The 21,125-nt window shown below is 41.5% G+C and overlaps 1 protein-coding gene across 3 annotated transcripts in view; it reads right to left on the reverse strand.

Moving 5' to 3' along the window:
• The window catches only part of ABCC2 (ATP binding cassette subfamily C member 2), a 72,102-nt gene that overhangs the window by 39,077 nt on the left and 11,900 nt on the right, over positions 1–21,125 (reverse strand). Inside the window, exons 3-10 of one of the 3 annotated variants that reach the window (XM_027859415.1) lie at positions 14,138–14,263; positions 12,161–12,295; positions 11,528–11,647; positions 10,805–10,860; positions 6,579–6,810; positions 4,090–4,265; positions 1,996–2,173; positions 821–1,075 (exon numbers count right to left, since the gene is read on the reverse strand). In XM_027859415.1, coding sequence (XP_027715216.1) covers positions 821–1,075; positions 1,996–2,173; positions 4,090–4,265; positions 6,579–6,810; positions 10,805–10,860; positions 11,528–11,647; positions 12,161–12,295; positions 14,138–14,263 — 1,278 coding nt within the window. Of the gene's footprint in view, positions 1–820; positions 1,076–1,995; positions 2,174–4,089; positions 4,266–5,410; positions 5,491–6,578; positions 6,811–10,804; positions 10,861–11,527; positions 11,648–12,160; positions 12,296–14,137; positions 14,264–21,125 lie in introns of those variants that run through there. The other 2 variants (XM_027859421.1, XM_027859428.1) reach the window with 2 other exon arrangements.

Consider the following 21,125-nt stretch of genomic DNA (forward strand, 5'->3'; position numbering starts at 1 on the left):
CATGTCTAAAATAGAACTTATTAACTATCCTTCCCCCAACTCATTCCTTTTTCTGTAGTTTTGTATCACTGGGAACCTGTGGCCTTGAGGCCACATGTGGCCCTCTAGGTCCTCAGTGCAGCCCTTTGACTCCAAACTTCAAGTTTGGATTCCTCTTAGAATCTCGCTTCCTTGAAGATTCAGCTCATATAAAAATAATAATTGATAATAATGATTTAAAAAAGGGGGCAGCTAGGTGGCACAGGAGATAGAGCACTGGCCCTGAAGTCAGGAGTACTTAAGTTCAAATCCAGCCTCAGACATTCATTAGTTGTGTGACCCCAATCCACTTAACCCTGATTGCCTCCCCAACCAAAAAATTAAAAAAGATTCAGCTCATATGCTACTTGTTGAAAGAAGATTTTTCTTCTTATCACTGCTTCCCCCCCCCCCCGCCCCCTCTTCCTCTTTAAGGTCACCTTCCATCTACTCTATACATATCTTGTATAAACTGTTTATGTACATGTTGTTTCTCCTGCTGAAATGTAAGTTCCCTTTGGGCAGGGTCTGTTTTTGCTTTTTTTTTTGTATCCCCAGTATTTAGCACAGTGTAAGTGCATTGAGCACATAGCAAGTACTTAATGGATTAGTGAACAGTAATATCATTTTCCTGGTTTTGCTTTCTTCATTTTTCATCATTTCACCTAAGTCTTACCATTTCTTTCCTTCACCCAGGCTATAAACCCAAACTTTCATATCCAGAAATTATAAAAGAGAAAGAAAGGTTTCAGATTACATTTCCACGTGTTAAAGGGATGAAGTTATTCCCTTATGTTCTTACCTGAATTGCTCTGCTTTTGGTGGCCAGTACTGCATTAATGGGGATAAACAGTATCATTAACGCTAGACCCGCAAGGATAGAGGGTCCCAGCTCCATCCACAAGAAGATAATAGATAACACAATTTGAAAAGGGCATGACCATAGCAGGTGAATATAGTTGGTCATATCCATAAATCTCTGGGCATCCACAGACATCAGGTTCACTGTTTCCCCAATAGTGTACTGCTTCCGGGCTTTGTTGGAGATGGTCAATGTCTAAAGATAAAACCTTAAATTAGTACCCTAGATTACCACCACTTTGGAGCTGAAGGAGAGGGCCTTAAAGGCAGCCTTTTATTGAGGAAAATAAGAGAGCAAGGAGAAAATAATTAGTTAACAAACAACTTATTGAGTGATTGGTTCTGGCCTTGGACACAATGGATGGAGGAACGTCATTCTGAGCCATCTCCACGTCAGGGCAGTGTGGCTACTTGTAGCAAGTGAAGAACTTTTGGAGTGGAGAGAATCATGGAAACCGTACTTGAGGTCAAATGACCTGCCTTTAACTAGACATAATTCATTATTTCTAGGGTCTGAGCCTTATTGGCATAAACCCATTGGTTTATGGATGGAGGAACATGTTTCTGAGCCATCCCCCATGGGAAGTGGGGACCACTTACAGCACGTGAAGGATTCTTAGAGTGGAAAGAACTCTTTTCCTCCACATCTGAGGTCAAGTGAATGACCTTTTATCAGATACATTTTGTTATTTCTGGGTTCTGAACCTTGTGAGTATAAACCTCTTATTCTTGTGTGTGAGATCAGGTTAGATCCACCTCAATCGCTACTTCTCTCACCAAATCTCTCTGTCTCATGAACTTTTCGATCCACCAATGCACTAATTGGGGGGACGTACCAGATTTCTTGGTCATGATATGGAATCGGAAAATGCCCTGAATGCCTGGAGCATACAGCTACTCATGTTCCTTTCCCTGGACTTAAGGAAGCAGCCGGATAACCCCATTTCTGCCACTGGGCAAAGGCCCATTTGCCTTCTGCAGTTCTCCAAACATAAAGGATGATGGGAAAGACTGACCCCAGACTCTTCTCCTTCTGTTTTCTTATGATAGCTCCAATCATAGCAGCTATTTGGGAGCAGGGGTTGTTTTCCGAAGGAGGCCCATGATTCTGCTTACCTTCCTATAAATCGAAGCCACGAGGGTCGTCCGCACAGTCATGCCCAGGACGAAACAGTACTGGAAGTACCACTGGAGGGAGAAGGACTGGATGAGGGCCACCACAAAGAAGAGGACAGAGTACACGTAGCCTTTCCACACATATGTTGAGAGGTCACTAGCAAATGAGATCATCAGCCTGCCAGAGAAGAGCCAAATAAATCAGTGACATCAGACCTCCAAGGACCATGAACCCCTCACTTGGGCAGACAGGTAGGGCCCCGTTATATTGCTGGGGACGAGAATTGCTGGTGTGCTGATCAGCCTCCTGGCTTGACAGTCATGCCTCCTTCCTCCCACTCCGCCCTCATCTTTGCTGAGAGTCGGGCCAGATTTGGAATTGAAGGATCTAGTTTCAAATCCTGCATCTGCCACTTACTGACCTTACGACCTTGGGTCGTCCCTCCCCCTCAGTTTCCTCATCTACAAAATGAGGAAGTTATTCCTAATGATCTTTAAGGATCCTTCCCGCTCTAAGTCTTTGATCTTATGAGAAATAGCCAGAGTGGAGTTGGCAATGTAAGGCACTGAAATTATCTTTCCCATTTCTTAGCCTAACGTCTCCTCTCTTCCTTTGAATGAGCCTGTCCTGAGTGCAAGTTGGGTAGACTGAGGGAGTTAGAGCTGCCTTTGCTCAGCTGGAAATGTGGACTTGCTAAGCAAGCAGGAGAAGCTTCCCATGTAAATTGAAAGGGTTTCTCCTCTAGGATAGTGCTTTCAACAGACCACAGGAAAGAAGAGTTTTGTAAAGTGCTAGAGAATAACTAATCCAACCCTCTCATTTTACAGCTGAGTAAAATGAGTCCTAGAAAAGATCTCAAAGTTGCATGGCTAAAGACAGGACTAGAACTCAGGTCCCAGGACTCCTAGTCTTGCACAGGTTATTACAATGCACCTAAATCCCCATTGGACAGAAGGCACTCATCAAAAGCAAAATAAGAGTGGCCCTCTGGCAATGTAGGCTACCAAATGCACTTTGTTTGGTCAACAACAATTCTATTGTGCAGGAAACATGATCTATGGGTCTCTCCTAGGTTTCCCTAAAAGCCCAGTCTAATCCAACAAGCATTTATCAAGTGCCTACTATGTACAAGACATCTTCCTAGGCTCCAATAGACTAAAGACTAAATGAAAAAGCTGCTTTCAAAGAGTTTTCTTTCTACTGGGAAAACGCCACAGGTGAATAGATAAGTGTAATATACAACAGATACATAAACACAATATAGACATAAATATAATACAGAACAGATACACAACTTAAGTGCAGAGAGTACTAGCAACTAGAGGGATGAAGAAGACTTTCTGTAAGCAGTGGCGTATGACCCATGAGCCTTGAAGAAGCCAATGATTCTGAGACACAGGTGAGGAGGAAGTGCATTCCACCCACGGAGGTCAGGCTGCTCACAGGCATGGAAGCCAGAGGTAGAACATTTGTCTTGGGGAATAGCCAATAGACTAGTATGGTAACCACACAGGGTTTGGGAGGTGGAGAATCGAGTTTGGGGAATAACAAGTTGTCCAAATTGGCCAGAATTCAGAGCGTGTGAAGGAGAATAATGTGAAACAAACTTGAAAAGGTAGAGCAGAGCCAGATTGTAAAAGGCTTTAAATACCAAGCTGAGCAGCTTGTATGTTGTCAGGGAAGCAATAGGGAGCCACTCTTGATTAAGAGAGTAATAGGGTCAGATATGCTTCAGGAAGATTATTTTGGCAATTGCCCAGAGGATAGATTGAAGAGGGGACAGAATGGAAAACGCTATTTGCACTAGACCAGGCAAGAGGCAATGTGGGCGGAAACTAGGGCAATAACCACGTGAATGGAGAAAAGGGAAATAGGGTTAGATGCAAGAAAAGCTTGGAGATGGTGGGGGGAAGTGAAAGGGACCCACTACCATTTCCATCTCCTTAGGTTTTGCAAATTGCCCCTTTGTTCTCAATCAACTAAATGCAGTAGGTAGCAGTGAAAAAAGCAATGGGCTGATAGAGTCTGGCCTTCTGCCTGGATAGACCAGTCATCTATGCCCCGCAAAGATAGCATGATGCTCCACAACTCACTTTAGGAGCTGAGGACTCACAAACGCCAGGATGTCTTGAATCAGCTTGTATATGAAGGACTTTGCCAAAATACCACGGAAAGTTTTAAACAGGGCTTTCATCAACCAGGACTTGGCAAAGTCTTCAGTGGTTCCAGATATTGACTCTTTCTTCTTTTTTTTCTGTTTCATGTCTTCCTAAGGGCAAAAGCAAATCATTGAGAATGGCTAGAAGAGCTATGAGTGAGGTGCCTATCAGTCTTACAAAGTGGATATCCAAGCTCACGTATGTCTTTTGCATCACATCTGAAATTTGAAAGCCCAGGGACAAAGACATAGAGCTCAATTTCCCCAAATTTGAAATGATTGGTAATCATTCTTGCCTTTGGGCTCACTTTTTCCAGTTTTCTAATTCTGTATATTCGACCCAGACCTTCTTTGGGTAGGGTCTCTGTTCTTTCCAGCGCCTTGGTTTGGCTCTTGGTCCAACATCCAACCACTCCACCGCTCCTTCCTCCTCTGGGCTCTGAATCCCAGCACCTCCAACCCTCATGCAGGCTGCAGCTACTTCCACAATGCTTGTGCATTAATGGTTAACCCTTTCTCAGCCATTGCTGATGGGATATGTCTGTCACTCTGCTCCATCCAGGCCATTTTCCTTACCTTCTCCTGGAACTCACTGGGCTAATTCCTATCCTCTGCCCCTTCCCTGATGCTATATTCTCTCCTTAGTCTTCCCTCCCCACTCCTTTCTACCTACTTCAAGATCCTTCAATTCAACAAATGTTAATTGTGTCATTGTCTCCACCTCTAAATTCTAAGACCTGAAGTTAATGGTCACCCAGCGTCGAATAGTATCATGCAATACCTCTCTAGTGGAGACTGTGTTACAATGAACCACAGAAGTTAGGGGTTACAGGTGTTTGGGAGGTATCCTGATGGTCATGGTGATACATTAAGAAGATCATCCTGGTAATGGTGTGGAGGAGAGATTCAGGGAGAAATCCTGGCAGCTGAGACACCAGACAGGGGACAAGATTGGGCAAGGGGTAATGAGGTCTTGAACTAGTATATTGGATATAGAAATAATCCTAACTAACATTTGTACAGTGCCCTAACATTTTCAATGTACCTTCCAATGTACCTTAGCTTATTTGCTCTTTACAACAACCCTGTGAGAAGTTAAGTGACTCATCCAGGAGCATATAGTAAATGTCAGAGGCAGGATTTGAATCCAGCTCCCCCCTGACTCCTGTATGTTTTTCAGTAGACTGTTCTGCCTTTCATGGAAATGAAACAAAAAGGAGAGGACCATGCAAAAGATACTAGAGAGAAAGACTCACCATGATTTGGTGACATTTGTGTGTCCAGGTGAGGAACGGGGGAAGAAATAAGTACCACAGCTGACTATCAGGTTTTGAGCCTGAAGGACATAAAGAATGTCGGTGCCGTTGACAGAAAAATGAAAGACCAGGGGAAGAAATTATTGTGGGAGGAAAATGACTTCCATTTTGGATGTGTTAAACTTAAGAAGTCAGTGGGACATCCAACTGAAGATACCAGGGAGAGGGTTGGAAATGTGGGCCTGGAGTTCAGCAGAATTTCACCTCTAGCTATTTTAGCTTAAGCTCTCAGAGGAAATGAGACAGTCAATGGAGAGGGTGAAGAGAGTGGGGCAAGGGTAGAATCATGGAGAACAACTCTAGATAGTCAAGGCTCACTGAAATCCCAACCTCCTTCACAAAGCCATGTCTGAGGAACACTCTTTTCTCTTTGTTTAGTCGTTTCAGTCGTGTCCAGTTATTCATGACCCCTTTTTGGGATTTTCTTGGCAAAGATACTGGAGTGGTTTGACATTTCCTTCTCCAGCTTATTTTACAGATGAGGAAACTAAGGTAAATAGGGTTAAGTGACTTGCCCAGGGCCACACAGCTAGTCAGTGTCTGAGACTGGACTTGAACTCAGGAAGATGAATCTTCCTTGACTCCAGGCCCAGTGCTGGGTCACCTAACTGCCCTTTCTCTTTACTTTGATTTGATCCATCTAGGATATATTTATTAGGCACTTACTATATGCAAGGTACTGGGAATACAAAGAGAAGATGAAAAGTAGTCCCTGCCTTCAAGGAGCTTCCATTCTATAATTATGATGGCTTAGAGCTTTCTAGTACTGCTCTCAGTTAAAGAGCTCTAGATGGGGGCCCAGGACATTTAACTTCTGGCCTTAGTTCAACCTCATGCTATGTTACTTGAATCTCTCTGAGCCTCAGTGTCCCCATCTGCCCCGAGGATAATAATACCTTCTCCATATACCGTTGGTATCATGGCGAGGGTCAAATGAAATAATCTATCTGAAAGCGCTTTGAAAATTGCAAAGTGCTTTACAAATATAGGGCATCATCCTCCCTGTTATTACCACGTACACGGACATGCACCTAAGATAGGGAAGCACGTGCAAGTGCTTGTGCGCTCACACACGCACGTGTGTCCACCAGTGCTCTGAGAAAGTTACCAATACGAGGTTGTCTCGGCTCTGACTAGTGTTTGGGCCATTCATCCTGGCTTCAGACGTCTCCCGGGATATCCTCTTCTGACACCGTTTCTGCAGTGCCTGCTTGGCCTTCTTTACCTCTATTTCCATGTACTTTGTAAATATCTTAGAGATTTCGTGGGTTTTCTCTTTTTCATTCAAATCCCAGACATCTTCCAAGGTCAAGGGTTTCTTATAACCTTTCACAATGATTCTGTAAAACAAAGTTCACAGGATTATTGAGCTACAGCCAGAAGGGGTCTTCCAATCTCACCTTCTTGGCTAGATCCTTCCCCCCTCACATTTCTCTCACCTTTTGGAAAATAAAAACAAAACACCAACCACATCACCTTCACTGGTCTCTGCGGCCTCCTCCACCCTCCTATTTCCTTAATTTTTTTTCCTGACTAATTTTTCCAAAGGATTCATATTACCACATATTTCCTTACCACCTGCTCATTCTCTCTCTATTGTCTGTCTCCTATCCCGGCATTCTACTGGAAATGACTCAAGAGTCACCAGGAGCCCCTAAAACAACACCACTAAGCCCTTATCCTCCTGGATCTTTGTAGCATTTAACATTGCTGATCCTTCCCTTTGTTCTTTCTTTATTTTTTTTAAACACATTTTTATTGACCAACCTCTTGTTCTTTAAATACTTTCTCGTTTCTCTCTCCACAACATCTCTCCCATCCAACTCCTTCAACAAATATTCATTAAGACCCCCTAGTAGGCACCCTGAGAGATTTTTTAAAACGAAAAAAAAAAATGATCTCTGCCCTCAAACACTTACTAGTTATGGAGATAAATGATGACATACATAGAATACAAAACTTTATGTGGCAATTCTATGATATAAGCAGAGTGTTACTAGACTTCACAGGAGAGATCATTTTTGGCTGAGCTTTTCATAGAAGGCTTCGTAGAGATGGCCAGTATGGACAGATAGAATTAGGATAGCAAGAGGGGTGTTATCAAGTTGGTGGGAGAAGAGGCATTTTAGCTGGAGGGGATAGCCTGGTTCAAGATATGGAGGCAGAAAAGTATAAAGAAAGTGCAGAAAGTAGTGAGTGGAACAGTATGGATAGGAGGTAGCAGGAAACAAACCAGGAATGCTTGAGCGAGATTATGGAGGGCATTTCTTGACAGACTAAGAAGTCTTGAGATGGGGAGTCATTACCTTAGTTCTTATCCCCTCTCATCTGAAGTACTGAAATGGCCTTCTAACTGGCCTCCCTGCCTCCCATCTCTCCAACCCATCCTCCAAATAGCTGCCAAAGTGATTTTCCCTAACTGCAGATCTGACCATGTCACTCCCCTACTCAATAAACTCTTATGGCTCCCTATTGCCTCTAGGATCAAATAGAAAATCCTTTATTTGGGCTTTAATGCCTTTCACAACTCAGCTTCAACCTGTCTTTCTAGCTTCATTCTATATCATTCTGTGGTCCTGCCTCTTGTCATTATTGTGATTCTATGCAAGTCTCCATTTTTTCTCCCATCTCTCTCCTGAACTCCAGTCCTTGCATTTCCAGTCACTTATAAGACATCTCTGTCTGGATGGTCCAAGCGTTGCCTGAAGCTCACTCTATCTTAAACCTAATTTACCACTTTTCTCTCCCTTCCTCACCCCCCTCAGACAAGCTCTGACTTGCCTATTTCTGTTAATAGGTCCACCAATCTCCTAGGCATTCAGGTTCGAAGTCCTGATGTCCTCATTAATTTTCCCCTTGATTCAATTCTTCCAATTGATTCCTGTACTTTTTTTCTCCAGAACCAGCTTCCCGCCTAGACCTCCATTGCCATTTCCACCACTGACATTCAGGCCTTCTCAGCTCACACCTGCCTATACGGCTGAATTCTTTCTAGTCCTCTTTCATGCAATTTCGCTATAGCAGTGGCCTCCTAACTGGCCTCCCTGCCTACAGGCGCTCTCAGCTTCTAATCCGGGGATGGGGAACCTGGGGCCTTGAGGCCACGTGTGACCTTTGGGTGTGGCCTTCTGACTGAGTCCAAGTTTTACAGAACAAATCCCCTTAATAAAAGAATTTGTTCTGTGAAGTTTGGATTCAGTCAAAGGCCCACATTTGAGGATCTAGAGGGCCATATGGGGCCTAGAGGCCTCAGATTCCCTGCCCCTGTATCTACTTCTGGTACAACAAATTGCCATTAGATTAATCTTTCTGGAGTATTAGGTGGATTATGTCACCTCCCTGTTGAATGAGTCCCCATCCTAGACTTCTTAACTTGGCATCCAAGGACTTCCATAATCTTGCTCAGTCTTTCCAGCTGTGTCTCCTGCCCCTCCCTATCCATACTGTCCTACTCATTATTTTCTGACCTTGCTTTTTGCCCTGTTTTGCCTCAGTATCTTCACTCATGGTTTTCCCTCTAGCCAGAATGATTCTTCCCCACAAGTTTGAGAAGAGTGGGTAGCATTTAAAGATTCACTTTATGGTTTGCAAAGCACTTTGCACTTGGTATCTCCTTTGATCCTCATAACAACCTGTGAAGTGAGTGCTATCATCAACCCCATTTTACAGATGAGGGATTTGGCTTGCCCAGGATCACACAGCTTGCATCTGAGGCAGGACTCAAATTCGGGTCTTCCTGACTCTAAGCCCAGGGCCCTTTCCACACCTCTGACCATCAAAAGTCTATCCAACCATCAAGACTGTCTCTATGAAGTCTTTTATGAAAAGCCCGGATGAAACTGATCTCTCCTTTCTCAGAAATGTGGAAGGACTTTGCCGATATCATAGTTAGGGCCCTTGCCACATAAAGGTCTGTTATCTCTGCTATACGTAGCTAGGTGGCGCAGCAGATAGAGTACAGAGCCTCAAGTCAGAAAGATGACTTTGTAAGTTAAATCTGGCCCCAGACACTTACTAGCTGTGTGACCCTGGGCAAGTCACTTAACTCCGTTTGCCTCACTTTCCTCCTCTGCAAAATGAGCCGGAGAAGGAAATAGTAAACTACTCCAGCATCTCTGTCTAGAAAACCCCAAGTGGGGTCATAAAGAGTTGGACGCTGTAGATACAACTGAACAATAACATGTCTGCTATTGGATTGTAAGATCTCTAGAGCAGGGGTCACAGCTTTTTGTTTTTGTAATCTCCCAGGATAGCTAGTACAGGGCCTCACTTAATAAATATATGTTGAAATTAACCATGGTGTATTTTGGGGGAAACTTCCAAGGAACATCAACAGCTTTGACCTAGGAGGGGGAAGCTTACTAGGCTGGTGTAGTTGTTGTTGTTCAGTCATTTTTCAGTTGTGTCTGACTTTCTGTTACCCTATTTGGGTTTTTTTTTTTTTTAGGCAATTGGGGTTAAGTGACTTGCCCAGGGTCACACAGCTAGTAAATGTCAAGTGTTTGGTCTGAGGCCGGATTTGAATTCAGGTCCTCCTGACCTCAGGGCCAGTGCTGTATCCACTGCACTACCTAGCTGCCCCTGGGGTTTTCTTGATAAAGATACTGGAGTGGGTTGCCATTCCCTTCTCTAGCTCATTTTACAGATGAGGAAACTGAGGCAAACAGGGTTAAGTGACTTGCCCTGGGTCACACAGCTAGTAAGTGTCTGAGGCCAGATTTGAACTAACTCCAGACCTGGTGCTCTATCTGTTACACCACCTAGCTGCCCATTGGACAATAACTACCTAAAACCCATCTCTAGTCCTGTTCCTACACTCACTCAGTATCTCTTATGGCTGCTATCAGTTCTTGTGCAACAAGTTGATGCCAATGCATACATTGCATTTGTACACTTGGACTGTTAAAAATTATAGCCAGGGATGTTTGTCTCTCCTTCCCCTGTCAGTGCCCTTCTTTCCCATCCCCAACGCCTAGGAAGCAAACCTCCAGTCACCCATCTAGTTATCAGCTAGCAGTGAACTAACTTAATACACTTAAGACACAATGTCCTCTGTTTGTATTTGAATGAGGAACTGTGGAAGTCAAAAAAGACTTCTAAAGTCAACAAAATGAATCTATAATAGTGGGATTAAAGACAGATTGGTAGGTAACTATCAATAAAAAAAAAGCTTGAACTTAACAGTCCAAGCTTACTTTGTGTCCAAAACGGAAGGGAATCAGAGACTGGCTCCATATCCACTCTTATGTAACTTTCCATGTCCTCTAGAAAGAGTGAGGGGGAAGGGGAAGAGACAGTGCTGAAGGATCGACCCAAACCCAAGGTGTGTCCTACCTGTCAAACCAACTAAAGGTAATGGAACTAAAAAATGAAGCCGTGGCTGATGGATTCTGCAAGACACAGAAAAAAAAAAATCAGACATAGATACAACAAGAAATCTTGAGATCAGGAACAGTTCATTGTCCCACAGGGCAGACATTTCCCCAGGTTTAATCTGTTGCCCTGGAATCTGCCAATCAAAAGTATTTGTTGAGCATGTTTGAAGTTCCCAACGTGCTAATAACTGGTACATGATTCATCAGGAGTTTACTCTAAAATAACTGCCTATTACATAAATGTCCCAGGCTGAAGACTAGGAGAGCCTTCTTTTTTTTTTTTTTTTTTTTTTTTTAAGGCAATTGGGGTTAAGTGACTTGCCCAGGGTCACACAGGTAGTTAGTGACAAGTGTTTGGTCTGAGGCTGGATAGAGCCTTCTAAAAGCAACAAGTCAATGCTACAGCCACCCCCTGTTTCTAAAGCCCTTGAAAGGGTCTCTACCACCCTATCCTGGGTTTCCTGGATCCCTAGGTGGGACTACTGAGGTCGCTGTCTCTCAAAAGACTAAAAGAATGTAAGCTTTTGAGGACAAGAACTGTTTCACTTTTGGTTTTGTATCCCTAACACATAGCCCACTGACTGCTTAGCACATTAATCGATTAATAAATGTATGTTAATCGAATGACTGACTGACTACCCCATGACGTGGTGGGTAGGGAGCCAAAATTTCAAAATCTCACATTTGATGCTGCTTTGGTTTCTGGAGTCCTCTCTGAAATGGATGACACTATCATAACAAAGACTTGAATACCATAGGAGATGAAATACAGGCAGAATCCAGCAATATTGGAATTGCTTCCCTAAGGAGAAAAAAAATGTCAAAAAAACCAAAAACAAAAACAGAGCATCATATCTTGTGCTCCAAGATGATTCTAGACTAAGGGTTCTTAAGCTGGGGTCTGTGAGCTTGTTTTTTTAAAAATTATTTTGACAACTACATTTTAATATGATTGGCTTCCTGTAATCTGGTACTTTATTTTATGTACTAATAAGCATTATTCTGAGGAGGGGTCCATTGACGTCACAGACATTGCCAAACTGGGCCACGACACACAAAAAGGACTAAGAACCCCTGTTCAAGATTGACCAAATCTTTTCCCAATGATTAGAACCAATAAATATATCATTTACATATTTATTGTTTTTATTATTAATGTATTTATATTGATATACTTGGAAAAAAACAAAGAAATAGAACCAAAAACCTGATAGTCCCATGATCACAACTCCAGCCAGAACCCGATTTCCTTAAACTTAAGGTATTCTTGTCCCCCTCTTCTCTCACTCCCCTTCTCCTTTCTCCCTTCTCTAACCTGTAAGAGGATCCGGATAAGAGTCTGCAACTGGAAAACCCCACAGACCAGAGAGAGAATCCAGAACAGAAACAATAGCCAGGAGTCCTTCTTCATGCACCATCTCCTGCAGTGATGGATCACCAAAACCAGGAGCTGGAGAGGAAGCCATGCTTTGTAAGAACATTGCTCACTAACAGAACGATGAAATCAACAATGGAGATGAGGAAAGACAGACCCAAGGAAAAATGGTAGCCAGGGATGTTTGTCTCCCTTTCCCCTGGCAGTGCCTTTCTTCCCCATCCCCAGACCCTCGGAAGCATCCCTCCAGTCACCCATCTGGTCATCAGCTAGCAGTGAACTAAACTTAATAACACTTAAGATGTGATAACCTCTCTATTTGAATGGGGAACTGCGAGAGTCAAAAAAAAAAAAAAGACTTCTAAATCCATCAAAATGAATCTATAATAGTGGAATTAAAGACAGATTAAAGATGAAAAGATGTAAGATCTTTGTGCCTACGCCTCCTATTAATATTAGCCAAAGCAAATCAAAGAATCAGAGAAGCTAGCTACCTCATCTCTTCTATTTACTTTTGTGCCTATCAGGGGTGGGGAACCTGTGGCCTCGAGGCCACATGTGGCCTTCCAGGTCCTCAAGTGCGGCCCTTTGACTGAATCCAAATAATCTCCTTAATAAAAGGATCTGTTCTATAAAACTTGGACTCAGTCAAAAGGCCATACCCAAGGACCTGGAAGGCCATATGTGGCCTTGAGGCCACAGATTCCCCACCCCTGGGATGCTCCAGAGGGAAAAAGGAAAAAACCTTCACCTCCTGGTTCTATCATACATTTCCAGGCATATTTCACATTGCTCCCCTTCGCAAACTCTATGTTTCAACAAAGTCGGCCCATTCATTCCCTGAATTTAGCATTGTATCTCCTGCCTATGAGTCTTTGCTCAGGTCTTCCACCATGCTCCACCTCCATTGTGGTTTCTCCACAATCCCTTTTGGGAAGGTTTATACAGATAATACTAGACAGCTTTCTATGTGAGTACTGCCTCTGGCTACCTATGATCAGATTTAGTTTTGGGTGATTATTTTTACATTCATATCAGTTGAATTTCTTTCTCTGCTTAAATCAAGAAACTCACATTTCATCCTTAGTATTTAGATGGGAGAATATAAGAAAATCCGTTTCATACTCCAGGAAGCAGTGTGCAGAAAGAAGAAAGGATTATGGCCTGGGAATAAGGAAACCTAGGTCCCAGTCTTGGCTTTGCCACTAACCATAACCTGGAGCATTTTAACTACTCTGAGCATCAGTTTCCCCATCTGCCCCACTAGGGAGGACATTCTGCCTCAAATAAGCTTGGTTTGGCACCTTATCACAAATTATCACATGTTCCAATTATCTGTGCTTAGATCTTCATCCCCTGTTGGGGCAGTGGCCATTTCTTCTCCAAACTTTGTAATGGGCCTGGAACCTAAAACAGTTATCTACTTAATAAATGTTTGTTGAATTGTATAAAATAAGGTAGTGATTAGAATTTATATTATATCATTCTATTATCCAACTCCTTAAAGCTTTTGATTCACTTAGAGAAATGATTCCACAAACTGATGCCTACCAGAAAGCTAAAAATCTAACATTATCTGTCTCCAGCTTTACCCTGCTTATAACCCACTTCCTGCTGTCATACCAGCAGCTCCTTTAGAAGCAATATTCAAGTCAGAGGGAAGCGGTGGAAAGTCCATCAGACTGGGTATTTAGGAGACCTGAGTTCTAATCCCGACTCAGCCAGTAACTTGCTAGTCATGTATTCTCTGTTCGACTCGGTTCTCTCATCCAGAAAATGGTGAGACTGGACTAAAATATCTCTAAGATCCCTTCTCGATCTAAGATAACTATGATGCAGTGACTCTTGGATCTGGATTCTTCTCAGTTCAACCCAAGAGAATGGATTTCAAGCTCAGAGGTTGCTGATGCTTCTTACCCAGGTGACGATGGAGAGACATGGATTAGTGTACTGAACAGCAGGACCAGGGGTCTGACCCCAGCCCTGAGCAATGGTGAAGACCAGCTCTATGACTGATGTAATCAGGAGTAACACAACAAGCACCTGCAAAGAGAAAAAAAGCTAATGTTAGTCAGAGGCACCCTCTAGACTCCACAGAAGTATAAAGCCGGGGGACTAGATTAGGAGGTTTTAACCTGGGGTCTGGGAACTTTAATAAAAAAAAAATTTTTGATAACAGTGTTTCAGTATAATCCGTTTCATTTGTCACTCTTATTTTTATCTACGCATATTTTTGTTTGTGTTGTATGTATATTTTTAAATTTATATTTTATTTAAAAACATTAGTCTGAGATGAGATCCAGAAGATTTCACCATAATGCTAAAGGGGCCCATGACACCAAAAAGGTTAAGAACCCCTGGTCTAGACTAACGTTCTCTAAATTCCTTAAGCTCTCACTCTAAATCTGTGACCCTTTGAGTCCCTATGGAACCAATTGTCTCTAATACAAGGAATTTGCAAATGATACGCATTTGTTCCGACAGGATATTTAGTAAAATGACTATTACGAGTGTTTGAAAAGATCAAGGCATTAGGGTTCCAATGTCATTCCAATTTTAGACCAATCCTTTGCCCCTGACTCAGGGCTGAGGGCAGTCCCAGAGGGCAGACAGAGGTGAGATCCTCGAGGCTGCCCAACAAGACCCTAGGCGAAAGTGTTGATAAAATGAGTCACTGACTTAGGTGGTGGACATGTAACTGATATATTTTCTGAGACTCCTCCATTTCATACGTTAGACATATTTCAGGGAAGTCATATTTCTTTATAAAAAATAAGCACACTTTGATGAAAATCAACATTTAAGAGAATAAAGATAAAGAAGACTCATCAAAGTTGACTCAGTAGGGCTGGCTGGAGAAACATGAGAACTGAAAGAGTATAGTATAAGGAAAGGAGAGAGAGAAGGAGGAAACAGAGAGGGAAAGGAAGGAAAGGGAGAGAAAGATGGAGAAGGACAGAAAGAGGGAGAGGGAGATAATTAGGAAAGGCAGAGAAGGAGGGAGAGGGAGAGAAAGATGGAGAGGGAGAAAAAGAGGGAGAGGAGGGAAAGGGAGAGAAGGAGGGAGAGGAAGAGAAGGAGGGAGAGAAGAAGGGCCAAGGAGAGAGAAGGGGAGACAGGGGAGAGAAAAAGAGAGAAAGAAAGAATGAGAGAGTTTCAAGAAGAAAGAAGGGGACAGAAGTGTCAAATGCGGGATGAGGACTGAGAAAAATCCCATTGTGTTTGGTGACTAGGATAACCCTTGAGACGGCTGTCCTCGTAGGGCAGAAGGGTAGAAGCTAGATTGTAAGGAGCTCAAGAACAAAAGAGTAGTGACAAAGTAGAATGCCTCAAGAATTTTTGGTGACTGCTTATTGCCTCTAGGATAAAATACAACTTCTCATTTAAAACCCTTCACCACCTGGTTCTATCATACATGTCCAGGCATATTTCACATTGCTCCCCTTCACAAACTATGTTTCAACAAAGTCGGCCCATTTGTTCCCTGAATTGTATCTCCTGCCTATGAGTCTTGGCTCCAGCCTTCCACCATGCTCCACCTCCACCTTAGAAACTTTGGCTTCTTATCCAATCTCTGGCTCGTTTCCAGTACCACCTTCACTTGAGAGCCTTTCAAGATCCCCCTCCTCATCACTGCTCTCTTCCTCTTCAAGCTATCTTACATTTACTTAATCGTGTACATGTTGTATCCTTCCAGTAGCTTTACAGAATCAAGGAATCACAGATTTAGAGCTGGAGGCGATCTCAGAAATCATTTATTTTTTCAATCCCTTTATTTTACAGATAAGGAAATTAAGGTCTAGGAAGTGACTTACTCACAGTTATACAAGTAGTAAACAGCAGAACTAGGATTCCATTACAGCTTTTCTGGAATATCTGAACCATGCTGCCTCTTCTTAAGGGCAAGTGCCCTTTTAGAGGGTTTTGTCTCTATATTCCCAGCCCCTGGCACCATGCCTTGCATATAACAAGGGTTTGACAAATGTTTTTGTTATTGAGTTAATGATGCCAAGTCCTAGAGGAAGCGGGAGATGTGGGGATCCAAAATATTTGGACAAAATGTGGGAATGTGCCTGACAGAGTTTAATAAGACTAAATGTAAACTCCTGTTCTTGGGTTCCAAAAATGCACTGCTTCTGTTACTTAAGATTCCATATCTTCTGTGAGAAAATATTCTCTTCCTCAGCTATCAATATTTAATAAAGGAAAGGAAAGAACTTTGGTAATCATGGTCACTCATGTCCTCACTAGTGGAATTTTTTTTTTTATCACTATCTTCTCCTGAGATAAGAGTGACCAGGCTCAGTTCTACTTGCATGCCAACAGATAAACATTGACCTGAAAACATTACACCCTCCTCAGGAACAAACCTTGACACAGGATAATATGTTCTGAGACTCATGCCAGAGCCCAGAACAATACAAGAAATGTGTTTGGAAGGATCTAAGGAAAATACTGGGGGAGATCATGGTAAAAAAAAAAAGAAAAAAAGGCCACTGAAGCTCTGTGTAACTCTAGTCTGTTGAACATATAGCTATCATAGATAGCTTCCTGGCAAAACAGGTGAGAGACAATATGGTACAATGGAAAGAGTGATGGATTTGGAGTCAGAAGACTAAGAATGAACTTAATCATTGCCTTAGGGCTTTCTGCCTGGATTTTGTTAAGTTGACCTTATCTATGTGTTGTGTCTCATAACCTATGACTAAAGAGCCATCAGCCTCCCTTGATCAGGGAGAGGTTTTCTAATCACTACCTCTTAGCAAGTAGGAGTAAATGGCCTTGAAGCCATGAAGGCTAGAAGATGGTAGCATAGAGAAGCCCAAATACTTCTGAGACCAGCAGAGATCCCTTCACAAAGTCAATATGATGCCCAACAGAGACCAGAGATATAATGTCCAGCCAAGAACAACATGACACAATCATTAGAGAACATTGGCAGCTCTATAGCACAATAGGTATAAGTTACCCTACCCATGTACGTGCCCTAAACCCATAGGTTCCTAACATGTGCATCTTCACACAAGTTCCTTTGGTCATACTTATTCCTTATGAGAGTGCCCTCCATGAATAGTACCTAGTTACACATGTTCTCTCTATGTGTTCTCATCCACCAGTGTGGTGGTAACCAGTAGGAGAGTATACTTGATGTGGCATGGGGGGATTTTTTTAGTCATCTTATTTGTTATGTTATTTGATTAAATACATTTTGTTTTGAAATAACATGTCCACTGGAGAGCTGGAACAAAGTGAAAGTAAGGTTTCAAGAGCTATGGTTGTAAAGGGGGTACTTACCACAAAATGACTTAAACCTGAGATAGCCACAGGGGCTAAATCTTTAAAAAGAACCAAGTTTGAAAAATCATTTGCAAAAGTTAAATTGATTGGAAGCTTTGGCTGCTTAGAGTTTTGTTAACCCTTGGATTTTGTTGGGATATTTCCCTTACTCATAGCATTCTGACTAACCCTTAATATGGCAGGCAACCCTGACTGACTCAGCTCTCTACCCTGTTTCCTTCTAATATTTGTACCTTTTGTCACTTAAACCTCAACTATCATTTCAATCCTACCCCACACTCTGGGACCAGTTCTTTCTTCACCTATCACAGCACCATGCACATAATAGGTGCTTAGTAAATACTTGATGAATTGATTGAACTGGGTAAGGAAACTCAATAGGCTTCCCTTTATCTTATTATATGATGGGGCTTCTATTTATTTTGACCTCATTGACCTCCTCAACCTGGGTAAGGGAAATATTCCCACACAATTCCCTTATTAATAAGCCCTATTTTGAAGTGACCAAGGCTGTCCCTCAATTTAGCTTTTGCAGACTTTTTTTCCAAATGGGATCTTTCAAAACTTCCAAACATTCTTTTCTGAGTATTAATGAATATAACCTTAAAGTATTGGACTTGGGTCAAGTTACTTAAGACTAATTCAAACAAAGCCAATTAAGGTCATAGATCACAAGGACTGTAGATTTAGAGATAGAAGGGATCTTAGAGGCCATCTAGATCAACCCTTTCATTTTACAGATAAGGAAACTGAGGTATATGGAAATTAACTCATTTCCTTAGCCACCATTCCCCTATATGTGTTGTCCTTTATCCAGTTAGGATGAAAATTCCTTTAGGGTAGAAACTATCTCACATATATTTGCATCCTCAGCCCTTGGCAAAGTACTTAGAAATAAATGCTTTTATTCATTCATTCACTCATCCATCCATCCATCCATCCATCCATCCATTCATTCATTGGCTTTTATGGTGGAGGGGAAGAGGGGGATAGTGAGAGGGAATGAGTGAATCTTATTCTCATTGGATTTGGCTTAAGGAGGGAATAATATACACACTCAATTGGGTATGGAAATCTATCTTACCCTACAGGAAAATAGAGGGGGAAGAGGACAAGAGAGCAGGGGGATGATAGAGGGAGGGCAGATTGGGAGGAGGGGGCAATCAGAAGCAAACACTTCTAAGGAGGGAGAGGGTCAAAAGAGAGAATAGAATAAATAGGGGGTGAGATATGATGAAGGGAAATATAGTGAGTTTTCCATGGCATGATTACTATGGAAGTGTTTTGCATCACTACACATGTATAGCTTGTATAGAATTGCTTGCCTTCTCAAAGATGGTGGGTGGGGAGGGAGAAAGGGAGAAAATCTGGAATCCAAAGTTTTAAAAACAAATGTTAAAAAAATTATTTTCACATGCAACTGGGAAATAAGATATACAGGCAATGGGGTATAGAAATCTATCCCACCGTACAGGAAAATTGAAGGGGAAGGGGATAAGAGAAGGGAGGACAGATTAGGGGAAGGGGTATTCAGAATGCATGCCATTTTGGGGTGGGGGAGGGATGAGATGGGGAGAAAATTTGGAACTCAAAATCTTGTGGAAGTGAATGTTGAAAACTAAAAATAAATAAATAAATTTTTTAAAAAAAGAAAGACTTTTTATTCATTCATTCACTCATTCATTCATTCATTCATTCATTCATTGGCTTGTCCCAGATCACTCAGGTAATAAGTATCAGAGGCAGAATTTGAATCCAGTTCCTTTAACTCCAAGTTATTTTTCCACTACACATTTAGTTTTTTAAAAATTAGCCAATTTGTGCAAGGATGTTTCTCTCTCTGAATTCTATATTTCTAATTTTTTAAAAAAGTATTTGTGAAATTTGCAGCATGTCAGATAAGAGTGTCTATATATCAAATTGAACTACCTGTTTGAATCCTTGTTCTGTCATTTACTAATTATATGACCATGAGCAAGACCCTTCATTTCTACAAGCTTCAGATTTCTCATCTATAAAAAAAAATCCTTGCCCAAGATATTTGCAGTAAGAAAAGAGTTTTATAAAAATAAAATGTTATGAGGTATTATTTCTACTAGTAGTGATAATACCCTTAATTGATATTTGGTATATAAGAAAGAACACACACCTGTGTTTTCATAATCAGGTGACAAACCATGTAATATCTCTAGACCTCAACTTCCTCAAATGTCAAGATCAAGGTATTGGAATAGGAGTTTCCTTCTAGCAAAAGTTAAAATCAAAATCAAATTAGAAGGATAAAGACAAGAAGAGGGCTTCATGCAATCACAACCGCTTTAACCTGACCTACTTGAAAAAGCAGTTGACTTTAAAAAAGGAGACATAGATAAAGACAATGACAATGGTTCTGATTATCACCATTTAAAAAAAATAGTTTAATGAGATAAAATTATTGTCAAAGGAAGACAAAAGAACATAAAGACAGGTCAAACATTAAACATTTGATTTTTTTTTTCAACAAACAGAGAGACGTGGCAGCTTAGGAAAACACTGGTTCAGAATACAAACTCCTTTGCCAAACCTTACCAAGGATGGTGACTAAAATCTACTAGCAGTAGTATTACCTCACAAAACAATGAAAAGCAATGAAGAGGAAAATCTTGCCATGGGACTCAGATCATCCCAAGAGTACTTGCAGATAAAACTGAAGGACAAATAAACCAAAAAAAGAAAAGAAAAAGAGAATAAAAAATATTTATCAGTTATTTCTATAGCCATTTTCATTATCAATGACTATAGAGCTATCATATCCAGACTTTAACCCTTTAGTAAACATTGTGCTATTTGAGGAAATAAAAGTGGCACTTAGGCAGATGATGTTAGGAAAAATCACTGTGACCCCATGGACTTCTTTCATGGGACTTTCTTGGCAAAGATGCTGGAGTAGTTTGCCTTCTCCAGTACATCTCCATTTTATAGATGAGGAACTGAAGCAAATAGGTGTTAAGTGACTTGCCCAGGGTCACATAGCTAGTAGATGTCTAAGGCCAGATTTGAACTCAGATCTTCTTGACTCCACGCCTAGTGTTTTATCTACTGCACCACCTAGCTGTCCCACAAAAGCCACTAGACCTAATCAAATACACACAGAAATCCACGTGTAAAGTAACATAATCCTGAAAGCAATTAGGGATATCTGGTTTAAGGCAATTTTAAGGTAATTCCAAAGAAGGTATGATTCCAAAAGAGAGGACAGTATTGCTCCCTTCTAGCTACCCAAAATGATAACTGCAGGGGAAAAGTTTTGAATTTGGAGACAGAGGACCTGGGTTCAAATCTTGGCTCTGCGGCTCACTATTTATGTAACAGTGGGCAAGTCACCTAACTTTGCTGGGCCTTAATATTTTCATCTGTAAAATGAAGGTTCTTTCTAGCTCTTAATCTATGATAACCAGTAATCACCAACTCATATGTTTATTTTTCATCTCCATAAAATCTTTAATATTTATGCATACATATCAATAGTAACCTTGATGAAAATTTGTCCTTCGGTCTTTTGTAACATTTAATTAAACAGAGAAAATTGGAGCCTTGAAATCTCTCCTCTGAGATGGTGCCTCCTATG

The sequence above is a fragment of the Vombatus ursinus genome, unplaced genomic scaffold (genome assembly GCF_900497805.2).
Source record: "Vombatus ursinus unplaced genomic scaffold, bare-nosed wombat genome assembly UNPS02000749.1, whole genome shotgun sequence".
Lineage (NCBI taxonomy): Eukaryota > Metazoa > Chordata > Mammalia > Diprotodontia > Vombatidae > Vombatus > Vombatus ursinus.